Genomic DNA, 19,224 nt, shown 5'->3' on the forward strand with positions numbered 1-19,224 from the left:
GGGAATGCCAGATCATCTCATTTGCCTTCTGAGGAAACTCTACTCTGTCCAAGAAGGTGCGTGTGAACCCTATACAGAACAACTAAATGGGTCAAGATTGAGGAGGACATACAAGGCTGCATATTGTTACCCTATTTAATTTATATGCAGAGTATATTACAAGGAATGTCAAGTTGGATGAAACAGAAATTGGAATTCAAATCAGTGAAAGAAATATAAATGAACTTAGATATGTGGATGACACCACCATGATGGCAGGAAGTGAAGAAGAGCTAAAGTGTCTCATAATGAAGGTAAAAGAAGAAAGTGCAAAGGGTGAACTGATGTTGAATGTCAAGAAGACGAAAATGATGGCAACTAAACGTTTCACCTCCTGACATACAGAGACCGAAACAATGGAGGTAGTTCCTAGTTTCATCCACTTAGGCTCCAAGATTACTGCTAACTGTGACTATAGCCATTAAATTAAAAGATGCTTGCTCCTTGGGAGAAAGACAATGGACAATCTCAACAGTGTTTTCGAGAGTAGAGACATAACTTTACTATACCAATATTTGTTCTTAAAGTCCATGGTCTTCCCAGTAGTGAAGTACGGAAACAAGATCTGGACAATTAAAAAATCTATACTTCGAAGAATAGACTCATTCGACCCATGCTGCTGGACTGCAAAGAGATCTAGTAAGTTCATATTAAAGGAAATCAACTTAGGCTGTATGCTGGAGGAACAAATTCTGAAACAAAAACTGAAGTATTTAGATAATATTATGGGTAGACATGATTCACTGGAAAAGGCCTTAATGCTGGGGAAGACTGATGGTAAAAGGAGAAGAGGGTGACAATGTATGAGGTGGATTGATGGCATCAAGGAAGTCATGGATCTCAATTTGAAAAGTCTGCAGGAAATAGTGCAGGACAAACGGACATGACACACTTTGGTCCATGGCATTGCGCCGAGTCTGAATCGACCAAATGACCAACAACAACATGACAAAAATAGTTTTTTGTTTCTTCTTTCCTAAATAATATTTTGTAAAAAAGAAAAACATATGTCATTAAAACATGTTAATGTCAAAGAAAATGAGATGACTAAGCAATCCACCACCTTTCTTTTCCTAGCCAGTTAGTGATAATGTAGCACAAGAATAAATTCTAGAACAAAGAGCAGTAGTTAAAGAACAAGGTCAACCTGACCCCCAGCAAAAACATACTTCAATTACCTCAAGATTGTAATTACAGCAGACTGCAAATATATGAAAACAAAGTTCAATAATATATTTTCATGAATAAATGTTGCATTCTCATAGAAGTCAAAATTTCAGTACAGGGTAAGATTTATTTACTGTTTCCCAAAATACAGTTCAAGATTTATCTTTGCTATTGTAATTAAGGAGAGCTCCAAAACTTTAACTGCGCCAAAGATCAGGGACAAAATGCTATAAAACATTAGAATCTCCCAATATGCCCTCAATATTTAAGAATGAGAATGCTTTATAAATGAGTCATTTTACCTTGGTTTCCTTCCTCTCTTCCTCCTCCTCTTCCTCATCATCCTCTCCATCTTCTCTGCGTTTCTTCTTCCTCTTCTTTCGTTTATATTTCCTTTCATCAGGGGACTGGTTACCACCCATCTCATTTGCATCTTCAGAATCAATCTTTTCACTTGGACCATCTTTTCCCATGGCTCTCTTGATGGCTTTCTCAACAACACCAGCCCACTCATCTTCAGGTTCACTAAGGTCTTTACTTCTTTCTTGGTGATAGTGATGATGTACAGACTTTCTTTTACCCCCAAGACGTGTAGGCAGTTTCTCTTTTGTCTTTTCTTTCTTTCCTGTCAGTAGAGGAACAGGTGTAGGCACATCCGGAACAACTAGAGGCTGCTCCTTCACTAAGCTACTGGGATCCACATCATCCAGTTCACCTTCCTCAAGCTCTCCGTCTTCCAGGTCGGCACCCAACCTGTAAAACATCATTGCCTAATTACAAGCCATCACAAAGATAGGTTGACTACTTATGCACTAAGCACAAAATCTGATCCACTTAATTTCTCACAGATAATTTCATTTTCAAGTTACAACATCAGTACAAGTTTGAGTTTTTACTGGTTTTACAGGTTCATCCAAATTATTAGGCCTACCAATAGAACTAATCTCAAGTTTTCAAAGACAAGAAGATTTAAATATAAAATCATAAGTGTTTTTATTTCACATAACTCTTAAACTATTCTACTCTTTCTTATGCCAATACCATTATTGATATCGGGGAGCAATATGATAAAAATATTAACTCGTCATAGACGTTATGAGTGTCTTTATGGCAATCCAAATGGGTGCAATTTCTAAATGAGTAATGATAAAATGAAAGCAAATAATTTAAGAGAAATGGGTCAATTTCACAGTTGTATCTAAATATGATTCAGTGTACTTTCCATTAATGGCAGAGTATCAACATTAGAAGTGCCCGTCCGTCCGTCTTCATTATAGACTGTTATGCTTCTCAGCATTCACTTTGCAAGCCTCTGTGAATTTACTAACTGCCGCCACAATCCTCTATTTGTAACTAGTTCTGGGGCCTCATTTAGTTCTATACTTCTCATCTTTAAATCATTAGAAAATGAGTCTAACCATCGTCGTCTTGGTCTCCCTCAACTTCCTTACCCTACATGACCGAGTCCGTGATTCTCTTAGGTAAACTATCCTCCTCCAATCGCCTCACATGACCACACCATCGAAGCCGGTTTATGTGTACAGCTTCATCAATCAAGTTAAGTTCATTCCTAACATGGTCTATATTTCCTCATTCCAAGTACTCTTCTGCCATTGTTCCTACCTGTTTGTACAGGCAATCATTCTTGCTACTTTCATGTCTGCTACTTCTAATTTTCACTCCCATAAAGCAAAGTTGGTCTGAAAACAGACCGTGTAAAGATAGTTTCATCTGAGAACTGACTTCCTTCTTACAGAATAGTGTTGATTGCAACTGTGAACTAACTGGATTAGCTTTGCTGCACCTTGATTCAATCTCACTAAACTACCATCCTGGGAGAATACACATCCTAAATACTTGGAATTATCTACTTGTTCTAGCTTTGTGTTCCCAACCTGACATTCAATTCTCTTAGGTTTCTTACCCACTGACATCACTTTAATCTTGGAAAAGCTAATCTTCATGTCATACTCATTGAACCTAATTTCAATATCCAGGCTTCAGTACAATCTGCCATTAAGACCAAGTCACCAGCACAGACCAAACTGCTTATTACATTTCCACCTAACTGAATCCCTCCCTGCCACTTTATACCTTTCTGTAACATGATCAAAGGCAAACTATGAACAACAAAGGTGTAAAATTACAGCCTTGATAACCACTGTATGTACCTTGAACCAAAAACTCATTCTACCATCAATTCTCATTGCAGCCCAATTGTCAACATAAATCTCTTTGATTGCTTTTAATAATTTGCACATGTATTTAAGGAATATATTGACATGCTTTGGAATTTCCCTTTATGCCAGGTGGAAAGATTATGTTAGGCAACAAACCCTGGGGAGGCTTGCGTGTCCCAATGAAGCAGATAGACGAGTCGCTACCATATCGGATGGGTATCTGTTGAGAGACCAGACTAAGGAATGGTTCATTGAAAGGGGGTAGCAGCCTTTCGGTAGTTACAAGGGCAGCAGTGTAGATGATTGACTGATACGGCCTTGTAATAATACTCAACATGGCTTAGCTGTGTTAATACTGCTACACGGCTGAAAGAAACGGGAAACTACAGCCGTAACTACCTCCCGAGGACATGCAGCTCTCTCTGTATGAATGATGTACTGATGTTGGCTTCCTCCCGGGTAAAATATTCCGGAGGTAAACTAGTCCCCCATTCGGATCTCCAGGTGGGGACTACATGAGAGGGGGCGATCATCAGGAAGATGGATACTGACATTCTGCGAGTCGGAACGTGGAATGTTAGAAGTTTGAATCGTTGTGGTAGGTTACAGAACTCTGAAAAGGGAGATGGATAGACTAAAGTTAGATGTAGTTGGTATAAGTGAAGTACGTTGGCAGGAAGAACAGGATTTTTGGTCAGGCGACTACCGAATTATCAACACAAAATCAAACAGAGGAAATGCAGGAGTTGGTTTAATAATGAATAAGAAAATAGGGCAGCGGGTAAACTACTATGACCAGCATAGTGAAAGAATTATTGTCGTCAAGATAGACACCAAACCAATGCCCACCACAATAGTGAAGGTCTATATGCCTACTAGTTCAGCGGGTGATGAGGAAATCGATAGAATATATGAAGAGAGAGAAGATTTAATACAATATGTAAAAGGTGATGAGAATCTAATTGTGATGGGAGACTGGAATGCTGTGGTAGGCCAAGGAAGAGAAGGTAACACGGTAGGAGAATTTGGATTGGGAGAAAGGAATGTAAGAGGAACTCGGCTGGTTGAATTCTGCACTGATCATAATTTAGTCCTTGCCAATACTTTGTTCAAACACCACAAACGGCGGCTGTATATGTGGACAAGACCTGGAGACACTGAAAGGTATCAAATAGACTTCATTATGATTAGGCAGAGATTCAGAAACCAGGTGTTGGATTGCAAAACTTTCCCAAGAGCAGACGTGGACTCTGACCACAACTTGTTGGTCATGAAATGCCATCTGAAGTTGAAGAAATTGAAGAAAGGAAAGAATGCAAAAAGATGGGATCTAGACAAGTTGAAAGAAAAGAATGTGAGGGATTGTTTCAAGAAACATGTTGCACAAGGGCTAAATGAAAAGGCTGAAGGAAACACAATAGAGGAAGAGTGAATAGTCATGAAAAACTAAGTCAGTAGGGCTGCTGAAGAAATGTTAGGAAGGAAGAAAAGATAAACTAAGAATCAGTGGATAACTCAGGAGATACTAGGCCCGATTGATGAACGACAAAAATACAAGAATGCTGGAAATGAAGAGGGCAGAAAAGAATACAGGCGATTAAAGAATCAAGTGGATAGAAAGTGCAAGGTAGCTAAGAAAGAATGGCTGAAGGAGAAGTGCAAGGATGTCGAAGGTTGTATGGTCCTGGGAAAGGTAGATGCTGCATACAGGAAAATCAAGGAAACCTTTGGAGAAAGGAAATCTAGGTGTATGAATATTAAGAGCTCCGATGGAAAGCCACTTCTAGGGAAAGAAGACAAAGCAGAAAGATGGCAGGAGCATATCCAACAGTTGTATCAAGGTAAAGATGTAGATAATTTGGTTCTGGAACATGAAGAGGCTGTTGATGCTGATGAAATGGGAGACCCAATTTTGAGGTCAGAGTTTGACAGAGCTGTGAGTGACCTAAATAGAAACAAGGCACCTGGAATTGATGATATTCCCTCTGAATTACTGCCTTAGGAGAAACCAGCATGGCAAGGTTATTCCATTTAGTGTGTAAGATGTATGAGACAGGAGAAGTCCCATTTGATTTTCGGCAGAATGTTGTTATACCTATTCCCAAGAAAGTTGGTGCTGACAGTTGTGAAAACTACCGTCCATTAGTTTAGTATCTCGTGCCTGCAAAATTTTAACACGTATTATTTACAGAAGAATGGACAAACACGTTGAAGCTGAGTTGGGAGAAGATCAATTTGGCTTCAGAAGAAATGTAGGAACACGTGAAGCAATCCTGACTTTACGTCTGATCTTGGAGGATCGAATCAAGAAGAACAAGCTCACGTACATGGCATTCGTAGATCTAGAAAAGGCATTCGATAATGTTGATTGGACCAAGCTATTTAAGATTCTGAAGATGATTAGGATCAGATACCGAGAACGAAGAATTATCTACAATCTGTATAAAAATCAGTCTGCAGTGATAAGAATCGAGGGCTTTGAAGAAGAAGCAGCAATCCAGAAAGGAGTGAGGCAAGGCTGCAGTTTGTCCCCCCTTCTTTTGAATGTTTACATAGAACAGGCTATAAAGGAAATCAAAGAAGAATTTGGAAAGGGAATCACAGTCCAAGGAGAGGAAATCAAAACCTTGAGATTTGCCAATGGTATTGTTATTTTATCTGAGACTGCAGAAGATCTGGAGAAGTTGCTGAATGGTATGGAGGAAGTCTTGGGTAAGGAGTACAAGATGAAAATAAATAAGTCTAAAACAAAAGTAATGGAGTGCAGTCGAACGAAGGCAGGTGATGCAGGAAATATTAGATTAGGAAATGAAGTCTTAAAGGAAGTAGATGAATATTGTTACTTGGGTAGTAAAATAACTAACGATGGCAGAAGTAAGGAGGATATAAAATGCAGACTAGCACAAGCAAGGAAGATCTTTCTTAAGAAAAGAAATTTGCTCACTTCAAACATTGATATAGGAATTAGAAAGATGTTTTTGAAGACTTTCGTGTGGAGCGTTGCATTGTATGGAAGTGAAACATGGAAGATTAGTAGCTCAGAAAGAAAGAGAATAGAAGCTTTTGAAATGTGGTGTTACAGAAGAATTCTGAAGGTGAGATGGATAGATCGTATCACGAATGAAGAAATACTGAATCGAATTGGTGAGAGGAGATCGATTTGGCTAAATTTGACGAGAAGAAGAGATAGAATGATAGGACACATTTTAAGACACCCAGGACTTGGTCAGTTGGTTTTTGAAGGAAGTGTAGGTGGTAAGAACGGTAGGGGTAGGCCAAGGTATGAATATGACAAGCAGATTAGAGCAGATGTAGGATGCAATAGTTACGTAGAAATGAAAAGGTTAGCACATGATAGGGTGGCATGGAGGTCTAAATCAAACCAGTCTATGGACTGATGACTCAAACAACAACATACAGTAAATGCATATTTCTATCATCATTCCTCACCCCCCAATCCCCCAGTCAGAACCCATTTAGAGGTGTATTGTTTTAAGTCCACTTGTTTTTAACCTCATAAAAATAATTCAACTCCTTTTACACCCCCCTTAAGTTGATTCCACCCCCTCCCTCACCACAAAACACGTATGCCTTTATTTTCAAAGGAGATTCCAAATACCAATTTTCTCGTCCGTAACATCCTTCGTTTGAGATATACAAAGTAAGTATCCTCAAACAAAGAATTCAACTCATTTTTCAATTAATTTATCCCCCCACCTTTAATCAAATTTTCCAAAAACAATAGAATACCCCCATGGCACTACAGCCCTTGAAGGGCCTTGGCCTACCAAGCGACCGCTGCTCAGCCCGAAGGCCTGCAGATTACGAGGTGTCATGTGGTCAGCACGACGAAACCTCTAGGCCATTATTCTTGGTTTTCGAGACCGGGGCCGCTATCTCACCGTCAAATAGCTCCTCAATTCTAATCATGTAGGCTGAGTGGACCTCGAACCAGCCCTCAGGTCCAGGTAAAACTCCCTGACCTGGCCAGGAATCGAACCCGGGGGCTCCGGGTAAAAGGCAGGCACGCTACCCCTATACCACGGGGCCGGCAACAATAGAATACGTGTATCTTTATTTTTAAAGGAGATTCCAAATACAAATTTTCATGTCTGTAACATCTTCAGTTCTTGAGATATAAGTATCGTCATAAAAAGAATTCAACCCCTTTTTCAGTCCTTTTTACAACTCCCAACACTGAAGTGTTTTTTTCCAGGACAATAAATACGTGTTACTTTATTTTTAAAAGATTAAAAATACCAATTTTTATGTCTGTAATATGTTACGTTTTTGAGATATACTGTAGATATACTCAATTTAAAAATTCACCCCCTTTAACACTTCCCCTTAAGTGGATTTTCAGAAAACAAATTATGCGTGTTTCTTTACTTTTGCAGGAGATGCCAAATACCAATTTTCTCATCTGTAACATCTTCAGTATTTGATATATAAGTATCCTCATAAAAAGTATTCATTACTTTCTTCACTTCTTTTCACCCACACCACCCCCTTAAGTGGATTTCCCAAAAATAAAAACCTTTTTCTTTACTTTTAAGGAAGATTCCAAATACAAATTTTCATGTCTGTAACATCTTCAGTTTTTGAGATATATATATCCTCATAAAAATAATTCAACGCCTTTTTCAGACCTTTTTACAACCCCCTTAAATGAATTTTCCAAAAACAAAAAAAAATAAGTGTTACTTTATTTTTAAAACATTAAAAATACCAATTTTGATGTCTGTAATATGGTACGTTTTTGAGATATATTGCAGATATACTTATTTCAAAAATTCACCCTCTTTGTCACCCCTGTTTACTCCCTCTTAAGTAGATTTTCCAAAAAAAAAAAAAAAGTTTATTTATTTTTAAAGCAGATTCCAAATACCGATTTTCATGACCATAACATCTTCCATTTTTGATATGTAAGTATCCTCATAAAAGGTATTCAACCCGTTTTTCACCTTTTTCCACCCCCCTTAAGAGGATTTTCCAAAAATACATGTTTCCTTATTTTTAAAGAAGATTCTAAATACCAATTTTCATGTCTTTAAACTGTTATTTTTTGAGATATATACTCATTTTAAAAATTTAACCCCCCCCCCTTTTTCACCCCCTTAGCGACGGAATATCCAAAAATGCTCCATTAGTGAGCACCTATATTGTAATATAAATGTATCCTCAAAATTTAATTTCTTTACGTCCAGTAGTTTTGGCTCAGCAATGATGAATCAGTCAGTCAGTCAGTCAGTCAGTCAGTCAGGGCATGTTATTTTATATACACAGATAGATAACACTTGTATTGTCATTCAAAAAAAGAATGAATGCATGGTATTGTATGTTCCTGTTCCTTGCATTTAATATTTTATCAGACTTAATTTTAATTATTATCAAGATATCTACACCTGTTTTGTGTAGACTCACTCTTATAAGTCCATATAGCATCCTTTTGCCAGTTCGTACATTCTATTCCAAGTCTCTAACAAATCCTTCCTAGTTTCTCTTCTTTTCTTGACTTACTACGTTTTTTGCACCTCATTTTGATTTCCTGACATTTTCTTCCGCTTTCTTCTTTTTTAAAAATTTCTATTGCATATCTGCCCTGCTTTCTTCACGTCACTCATTGCTTTCGTTACCCTCTCATTCCACCATGGGGTCTCCTTATCCTTGATTCCTGTTGATGTTTGATCATAAGCACTATCTGCACAGCTTATAAATGCATTCTTGAAAATGCCCCATTCCTCTCCACCTCTGTTCTGAGTAAGCATTTGTTTCAAGTTCTCCTGGAATAATTCGTTACTTCTTGATCTTTTAATTCTCATACTTTTATTTTCTTCCCTAGTTTCTTTCATTCAAATTATTTTTCCCACTTTCATTTTTGCTCCGACTACTCTATGTTTGGAAAATTCTAAATTCCCATGGAGGGAATTAGATATTTTTCACCAATAGAGCATGTCAAAAACATCAGATGTAAGGCTGGTTAATAGAGCAAACGCCTGAAAAGCCTTACATCTGATATGTTTTTTACTCTATGTTTGCCATCAACTGATACTTCTGGCAGAGCCGTTACATGCAGCAACTGTCTAGTTACTGTTCTTGCACTCTTTTTCCCCAGCCATATCTTGTCATCTTCCAACTGATGTTATTCCTGAACCACGTATCACCCACAGTTAACCCATTTCTCCTGCAGAAGTCCACAAACTTCCCTCCCTCCTCATTTCTCTTTCCATTTCCAAAAGGTCTGATTATTTCTTCTATTCCTCTTCTGTCACTTGCCTCCCATAAGTCCAACCCCCTTATCCATGCTGTGGGAGATAGGCAATGGCATGAAGTAAGGAAGTGGCTGTGGGACTGAAGTACAGCGAAGACTTTGTGTGCCCTAAGACTGTTATGATAGCTGCAAAGGACCTAAAGGAATACTGAGTAGTAACGCCAACAGGACTCTGGCAAATTTCTCAAAGGTAGTAAAGGCAGAATGTATGGATCTTGGTTCAGCACAGCCGGCAGAATACACACCCCAGCTTTCCTGGGTAAATAGGACAGTAATCACTGCCTTGTGAGAAAGAGAGGGATCGCTAAAGACTATGGGAGAGAACCCATACAGAATACTCTTAAAACTGGAAGTAGTAAAGGGCAGCCCCCACCAGGATATGGGGCTAAGACCAATAACCTAAGTTAATCCAAATTTCAAAAATCAAAGGAACTGAAACAAGAATTAGCTGGACAGATTCTAAAGGTATGGCATTTGCTCTTCAAAAGGACACACAAATTGATTTTTGGAATGTTCAAGTCTTTGCAAGTTACTCATCTCATGTTTTAATCTGTATTGAAATCTGTTGATATACAATAACAAAGTTTTATAATGACGTGTCCCACATATAACTTTTTAACTAATGAAGATATTTTAAATGTGACAACATTAATTGAACAGGTGGATCATAAAAAAACTTTGTTATTGTATATGTTCAAGTCTTCCAATCTGCTACATGGTGTGAAGAAATAACAAGAGATATGAAACTATACTGGCAATTTTGGGTCTCGACGAGGCAAGATGGAAACACCTTATTGTATTCACATGAAGATGGCTATAACCAGAATGAGGGGCAGGGTGACCAAATCTCCCATATTACCCAGGAACTCCTGTAGTTTAGGTTATATATTTAGGCCCCCCCCAGCTCCTGTATTCATTCCTGTCAGACACTTTCAAATATAGTCCTTCATTGTTTTCATGTATGAACACTTTATAGATGTATAATGAAAAACCACCTACAGTTGATAGAAAGTCTAGCGTACACTAATCAATAGCAGATCATCCATTTCTGGATTGTGGTATTTTGTATTCTCGTTTCTTACTGCGGAGCTCAGTTCAGCATTGCTCACAGGGGTAATACTGACTGTAGACAATATTCTTCCACAGAAGGACATAATTTACACCAATTTTTTGGGAATAGCAAGGACTTGAATAATATTGAAGGTGTGCTGGCATTGATTTTCCATACTGTTAAACACAATATCAGCTACAGATGTATGGATTGCAGAAATAAATTATTAAATCGTATTTTCCATGACTTCAGGTTGTCAAAGATGATGTCCTGTGGCTGAACTGAGGCAGAAGCCACTGTGAAAAATTTTCTAGCACCAAGAAACGTGCAGGATTTCATCGATGTGTTGAAGGATCCCCAGAAAGTGAGGAACTTTTTCTCCACTGCCTCCAACTACAAAAATACATGTTTCTGCTAGTTGTGAGGTGTTTTGAACCTTTTAGCTGCATTAAAAATAGGCTCCTATACTTCACCGAACAAGCTGATGAAACAGCTATTGCCATCCATAGTTTGATCAAGTCTTCACTCGATACACACAAGTTAGATCTAGAACGTGTCAACTTCATACTGTTCCGACAATGTTAATGTGAATTATGGAAAGCATAATTCTGTGTTCAAACTACTTCAGGAAGATAATGAAAATGTGGTTCAAGCAAACTGATCAAACCACTTATTGTATAATGCTACAAAACATGCATCTGATGGATTAGGTCATACTTGCTGCCATCTAGGTCATCAGTTCTGATGAATTAATGTGTATATAAAAACGATCATCCTAAAAAAATTATGGACATTTTTTTATATCATCGAAAGAGGAAGAGATGAAGTCCTTCTGTTTTTGTTGATGCAGAGTGGTTCTAAATTATTATTATTATTATTATTATTATATTATATTCTGTATTTGGAGATTATATTATATAATAATAATAATAATAATAATAATAATAATAATAATAATAATAATAATAATAATATTGGTTTTACTGTACGTCCCACCAATTACATTTATGGTTTTTGGAGATTCCGAGGTGCCAGAATTTAGTCCCAGAGGAGTTCTTTAACATGCCAGTAAATCTACTGACGTGATGCCAACGTATTTGAGCAACTTCAAATACCACTGGACTAAACCAGGATCAAACCTGCCAACTTGAGCTCAGAAGGCCAGCACACTACCACCTGCCGATTCCACTGAAGAGCTTGTATGGTGATGTCATCAGATCGTCGCAGTATATGTTCAGTCCACTGCCATTTCCTCCTCTTGATCTGTTGGTTGATTGATAATCATCAATTGATATGATCTTTTTCAGAGTTCCTCATTAGACACTATATGTCTGGCTATTGTATGCCTAGTATACTCTTAAGACATTCATTAAAAAAATGTCTGGATCTTCTTGTCAGTCGCTTCGTTACCTTCCAAGTTTCACAGGCATGCAGCAAGACAAACTTAATATTGCTATTAAATATCAGCATTTTGGTTCCAACATGGAGATCTTTTGACCTCCATATGGGACAAAGCATCACAAAGGAGCCCTTGGCTTTACGCGGCTGGCAATATCGTCATCTCTACCTGCATCAGCCCTCATAATTCTTCCCAGATAGCAGAAACTATGTACACACTCTATAGCCTGTCCATTGGCAGGTGCAGTATTGCGATTCACTAAGCACATATCCTTCATCCCTTAGTTTTATCCTCCAGCCCAACTCTCTGTGCTTCAACCTTTAAGACTTGAAGTTTAATTTCCATATCCTTGCAGTTATGAGTCAGCGAGCATATATCATCAGCCAAATCCAAGTCTTCAATCAATCACTCAATCAATCAATCAATCAATCAATCAATGCAATGAATCAATCAATCAATCAATCAATCAATCAATCAATCACTACTGATCTGCATTTAGGGCAGTCGCCCAGGTGGCAGAATCCCTATCTGTTGTTTTCCTAGCCTTTTCTTAAATGATTGTAAAGAAATCAGAAATTTATTGAACATCTATCTTGGCAAGTTATTCCAATCCCTAACTCCCCTTCTTATAAACAAATATTTACCCCAATTTTTCCTTTTGCATTCCAACTTTATCTTCATATTGTGATCTTTCTTACTTTTAAAGACACCACTCAAATTTATTCGTCTACTGATGTCCACCCACGCCATCTCTCCACTGACAGCTCAGAACATACCACTTAGTCAAGCGGCTCATCTCCTTTCTCCCAAGTTTTCCCCAGCCCAAACTTTGCAACATTTTTGTAACGCTACTCTTTTGTCGGAAATCACCCAGAACAAATCGAGCTGCTTTTCTTTGGATTTTTTCCAGTTCTTGAATCAAGTAATCCTGGTGAGGATCCCATACACTGGAACCATACTCTAGTTGGAGTCTTACCAGAGACTTGTATGCCCTCTCCTTTACATCCTTACTACAACCCCTAAACACCCTCATAACCATGTGTAGAGATCTGTACCCTTTATTTACAATCCCATTTATGTGATTACCCCAATGAAGATCTTTCCTTATATTAAGACCAAGGTATTTACAATGATCCCCAAAGAGAACTTTCACCCCATCAATGCAGTAATTAAAACTGAGAGGACTTTTCCTGTTTGTGAAACTCACAACTTGACTTTTAACCCCGTTTTTTCATCATACCACTGTCTACTGTCCATCTCACAACATTACAGGGGTCATTTTGCAGTTGCTCACAATCTTGTAACTTATTTATTACGCTATACAAAATAACATCATCTGCAAAAAGCCATCTCTAATTCCACTTCTTTACACATATCATTGATATATATAAGAAAACAAAGGTCCAATAATATTGCCCTGCGCAATTCCCCTCTTAATTATTACAGGGACAGATAAAGCTTCGCCTACTCTAATTCTCCGAGTTCTATTTTCTAGAAACATAGCCACCCATTCGGTCACTCTTTTGTTAAGTCCAATTGCACTCTGTTTTGCCAGTAGTCTCCCATGATCTACCCTATCAAATGCCTTAGATAGGTAATTCGCAATACAGTCCAACTGACCTCCTGAATCCAGGATATCTGCTATATCTTGCAGGAATCCTACAAGTTGAGCTTCAGTGGAATAACATTTCCTAGACCCCCACTGCCTTTTATCAAACCAGTTATTAATTTTGCAAACATGTCTTATATAATCAGAAAGAATGCTTTCCCAAAGCTTACATGCAATGCATGTCAAAGTGACTGGCTGTAATTTTCAGCTTTATGTCTATTACCCTTTCCTTTATATACAGGGGCTACTATAGCAACTCTCCATTCATTTGGTATAGCACCTTCATGCAAACAATAATCAAATAAGTACTTCAGATATGGTACTACATCCCAACCCATTGTCTTTAGTATATCCCCCGAAAGCTTATCAATTCCAGCTGCTTTTCTTCTTTTCAACTTTTGTATCTTACTGTAAATATCATTGTTGTCATATGTAAATTTTAATACTTCTCTAGTATTAGTCACCTCCTCTATCTGGACATTAACCTTGTAACCAACAATCTTTACACACTGCTGAATGAATACTTCTGCCTTTTGAAGATCCTCGCATACACACTCCCCTTGTTCATTAATGATTCCTGGAATATCCTACTTGGAACCTGTTTCTGCCTTAACTGATACACACTCTTCCATTCTTCACTAAAATTTGTATGGCCACCAATTATGCTTGCCATCATGTTATCCTTAACTGACTTCTTTTTTTTTTTTTTTTTTTTTTTTTGCTAGGGGCTTTACGTTGCACCGACACAGATAGGTCTTATGGCGACGATGGGATAGGAAAGGCCTAGGAATTGGAAGGAAGCGGCCGTGGCCTTAATTAAGGCACAGCCCCAGCATTTGCCTGGTGTGAAAATGGGAAACCACGGAAAACCATCTTCAGGGCTGCCGATAGTGGGATTCGAACCTACTATCTCCCGGATGCAAGCTCACAGCCGCTCGCCTCTACGCGCACGGCCAACTCGCCCGGTAACTGACTTCTTTGCTAGATTCAATTTCCTAGTAAGTTCCTTCAAGTCCTCCTTACTACCACAGCCATTTCTAACTCTATTTCTTTCCAACCTGCACCTCCTTCTTTGTCTCTTTACTTCTCTATTATAATATAGTGGATCTTTACCATTCCTTATTACATTTAAAGGTACAAACCTATTTTCACAATCCTCAACAATTGCTTTAAACCCATCCCAGAGTCTGTTTACATTTTTATTTACAGTTTTCCACCGATCATAGTTACTTTTTAAAAACTCCCTCATGCCTGTTTTATCAGCCATACCATACTGCCTAATAGTCCTAATTTTAATATCTTCCTTTCTTTCACATTTATTTTTAACTACCATAAAAACAGCCTCGTGATCACTAATACCATCTATTACTTCAGTTTCTTTATAGAGCTCATCTGGTTTTAAAAGCACCACATCCAGGATATTTTTCCCTCTAGTTGGTTCCATCACTTTCTGAATCAGTTGTCCTTTCCACATTAGCTTATTTGCCATTTGTTGGTCATGCTTCCTGTCGTTTGCATTACCTTCCCAATTGGCATTTGGTAAATTGAGATCACCCGCTACAATCACGTTCCTTTCCTTATCATTTCCCCCACATAGTTGATTATCGTATCACATAATTCTGAATCAGTGTCTGCGCTACCCTTTCCCAGTCTGTACACTCCAATGACATCAAGTTGCCTAGTATCTTTAGAGATGAGCCTTACACCTAGAATTTCATGTTTGTCATCTTTAACTTTTTCGTAGCTTACAAATTCTTCTTCCACCAGAATGAATACTCCCCCCTCTTATCATTCCTATCCTATCTCTACGATACACACTCCAGTTCCGTGAGAAAATGTCTGCATCCATTATATCATTTTTCAGCCTTGATTCAACTCCTATTACAATATCCGTTAAGTATATATCTATTAAATTACTTAATTCTATTCATTTCTTTACAATACTTCCACAGTTGAGCACTGACATTTTTATGTTATCCCTACTTGATTTCCAGTTCCGTGTTCCCTTATCACCGCTCCCTAGGCCACCGTATTTCCCTGAATGTACCTCCCTATAACCCTTCTAAACAAATTTCCTAACTTATATATACCACTGCAGTTTAAGTGAAGGCCTTTTGAGCGCACATCCCTATCTCCTACCCACCCATTAGGATCTAGAAATCTCACTCCCACTTTCCCACATACCCACTCCATAGTCTCATTTAAATCCCCAATCACCTTCCAGTCAGTATCCCTCTTACACTGGATTCCAGTGATAATCTCCGCTTCCTTAAACATCAGCCATGCTGCTTTTACCAGGTCCCACAGATCCCCAACTATGTTGGTACTTATACCTGCTTGTCTTAAGTTGTTAGTACCAATGTGAAACACTACCACCTTCTCCTTTCCCTCCTCCTTCTCTTCTACTTTCCTCAACATCTGCCTTAACCTAATTCCTGGATAACACTCTACCCTGGTACCCTCTCCTCCACACTCTTTCCCGACAAGTCTAACAATGAAATCCCCCATGACCAGAGCCTCAAACCCAGAGGTGCCAACTGTTGAAGTGGATTATCAGTAATCACCCTCCGCACCCCAGAGAATTTTCGAGACAAGTCCAAAGCATGCTCTTCCCTTCTCAATAATGACACCTCCTTTGCCCTTTCCGACAGCAATCAGTTTTAAAGTATATCATATTACACAATAACATTTGCATACTACCTCTTAATTCAGGGATAAAACATTCCTTGTAACTCGTTTCGCACCCAGCAGCTGCTTTTCAAGGTAAGTTTTCTTCAAGCATCCTTTACCCGCTGATCACATTTTCGTCTCCTGAACAATAAGCGATTCCAGTGTAGATGTCCTTAATGTAGGTCTAAATTCTTTCTATCAACTGTCCGGTACACTTAATATAGAAATACATTACTTAAGGATTTATAGCAGAGGAGAGCATATGGGTAGCAGAAGGAAGTGACGATAGAATAAGTATCGTTGTCGTCTCACAAACACTGATACGAGGAGAATTGAGCAGAAATGCTAAAGGATTTAACATTTTTCCTTTTTTTCTTTTTTCCGTAGAAAATGATTTTGTGTGAATGTCAGCTTTTCCGTAATAATTTCCCCTTTGACCGTAATGCCGTAATCGTGAGGTGAAATCCGTAATAGTTGGTACCTCTGCAAACCTATCCACCTCATTTGAACCCCTCCCCTCCTGGTCAGTCCTATCTTTCCTGACAGCTGCAAAAGCTACTTCCTCCTCCCTTTTCTCTGTCCCATGAACCTGTTCCACCTATCCACCACTCCAGATTTCCCTTTCCTACCTTTTCCCTTTCTCCTACTTCCACACTTCCTAACAACAGTTCCCTGTTCCTAATCTTCCCTCGGTAGTTCTACCTGCAGGGACTCCTTCCCCTTAAAACATCAGACCACCTATCTTCTACAATTCCCCCCCATTCCTTCCCATCATTCTTTTACACCTACTGTATCCTGTACATTGTTTGAGGGAGGCCTACTTTCCTTCCTGTCCTCTGAGAGAATCCTAACTATCTCCCTCAAACTCTCCAACTCCTCCCTCATACTCCTTAATGCCTGGCCACACCCACAGTTCCTACACTTGCACTCTTTAGTCATTCTTTACTGAATAATGGAAAGAAAAGAAAAAATAAGATAACTTATTCTGTGCAAAAGAAAAATGAAAGGAAAGAAATATTGTCTAGGATAGTTCACAAAGATCACACGACAATAAGGTAATTAATATAGGCTACTACTACACCATGGACGCCCATATGACAGTTTGTAGAGGAGGGCCCTAGACCTGGGCGTATGTAGAATTCTTAAAATTTTGGAAGATGAATGGAGACTTGTATTCCACAGTAGAATAACACCCATGCTATCCTCTTCCTGTTGGTGAGGTCGGTACTACAACTTCTACGTAATACCGACATTTAAATCATTTTATTGAAAGAAAAACACCTGACTACATTACATTTTTGCCTTTCCCTGAGAGCTAGAGGGGGGCTGTGTGTGTCCCCCCCCCCTTGCCCCCGGGCATGGGCGCCCTTGTACTACACTACAAAGATGATGTTGAGCGAGATGTTGAGCAAGATTCTTCTGGATCCCAAAGGATGGTTCTTGCATTTGTCATGACTAGAGCCCGGATTATATGTAATATAAAAATGAGAAATATGTAGCTAAAATTGACAAAATATGTAGTTAAATATGTAATAAATAAAAAATATGTAACCTAATATCTAAGCTGTATTTGATGTATTCTCGTACACAGAAAAGTAAACAAAACCAAAAAAGGTTAAAAGTGCAGATATTCAACCTCTAATTTTAATTTGGAGGAACAATTAATAACTAAATATTTTTCCAATTTTCTACGGTCATCAAATGCCTTCTGTCTGTTAGGATGTTCTTATATACAGAAAAAGACCTTTCAACTTCACATGAAGTCACTGGCACGTATTTCAAATGAGGAATGATACTGGATGATACGTTCTCATTCTCAGGAAGCTGTACAGACTCACCATTAAGTACTTGGCATACATTTGAAAAAAATTTGTATCCTGGATTCTTTTTCAATACATCATTGAATTCTACTGAACACACTCACCGATTGCTCCTGGCACAACACTCAATTTACTGATTGCTTCTTCCACTATAGACATAGATTCAATGGAGGGGCAGTCCAGAAGTTTCCAGCTTTGTAATGCTGTTCGGGATCCAACTAAAATGGCTTGTTATGTATGCAATCGATGAAGCTACCTTCGAATCTTGAAAGGCACTCATACACTCGCGCACAGACGCTGCATTTTCACGAAGAAATGTTTCCACCATTGACTTCACTTTTTCAAATTTTTCATTAACGAAGTTCACAGCTTCTATCTATGTTCCCCATCTGGTGATCACAGGCTATAGAGGTAAAGGCACACCTGGTAACAATTTCTTGTAGCTCTGCACGTTACAGGGAGATTTGCAGAAAACTTTTCTTGTTGCTGACATTAAACCATTCACTTCAGGTAAAATGTCAATCATGTGAAGTGGACCATATTGGGGTAAAACACAGACAACATAATCACAGCTTTTAGCTGATAGGATCCAGCATCTGAGTAGAGTACCAACACGTTTTCTTCGTTAATCCCTAACTCTAAGTCCGTTGTTGATGAATCGCAAAACGATAGCATGATTTGTCTGTTCCAGTGGTTTGCAGTAAATTAAATAAGACTTACACAGAGCCTCCGGATCCAATTTACTTGCAAGGAGATTTGCAATGAAACGACCCAAGGCATCGGTCGACTCATCAACGGTAATCCATATGTATGAATCGCCAAGTTCAGCTCTAATCATTCCCATTGTGTCAATATAGCAGGAATTCAAATAATTTTCTGGAGTGTTGATTCATCTGGAATATTGAAGTTGCAATATTTGCATAGGAATCCTTGAAACTTTGGCACTCCCAAGTTTACAGCATGGTATGTTTGCAGCGACCATTGTCATGCACAAATCTTTATTAAATTCACTGGTAGA

The 19,224-nt window shown here is 38.5% G+C and overlaps 1 protein-coding gene across 1 annotated transcript in view; it reads right to left on the reverse strand.

The window, feature by feature from the left end:
* The window catches only part of LOC136864085 (protein suppressor of sable), a 274,892-nt gene that overhangs the window by 201,385 nt on the left and 54,283 nt on the right, over positions 1 to 19,224 (reverse strand). Inside the window, exon 2 of the mRNA XM_067140638.2 lies at positions 1,509 to 1,959. Coding sequence (XP_066996739.2) covers positions 1,509 to 1,959 — 451 coding nt within the window. The remainder of the gene's footprint in view (positions 1 to 1,508; positions 1,960 to 19,224) is intronic.

This window comes from Anabrus simplex, chromosome 2 (assembly GCF_040414725.1).
Source record: "Anabrus simplex isolate iqAnaSimp1 chromosome 2, ASM4041472v1, whole genome shotgun sequence".
Classification (NCBI taxonomy): Eukaryota; Metazoa; Arthropoda; class Insecta; order Orthoptera; family Tettigoniidae; genus Anabrus; species Anabrus simplex.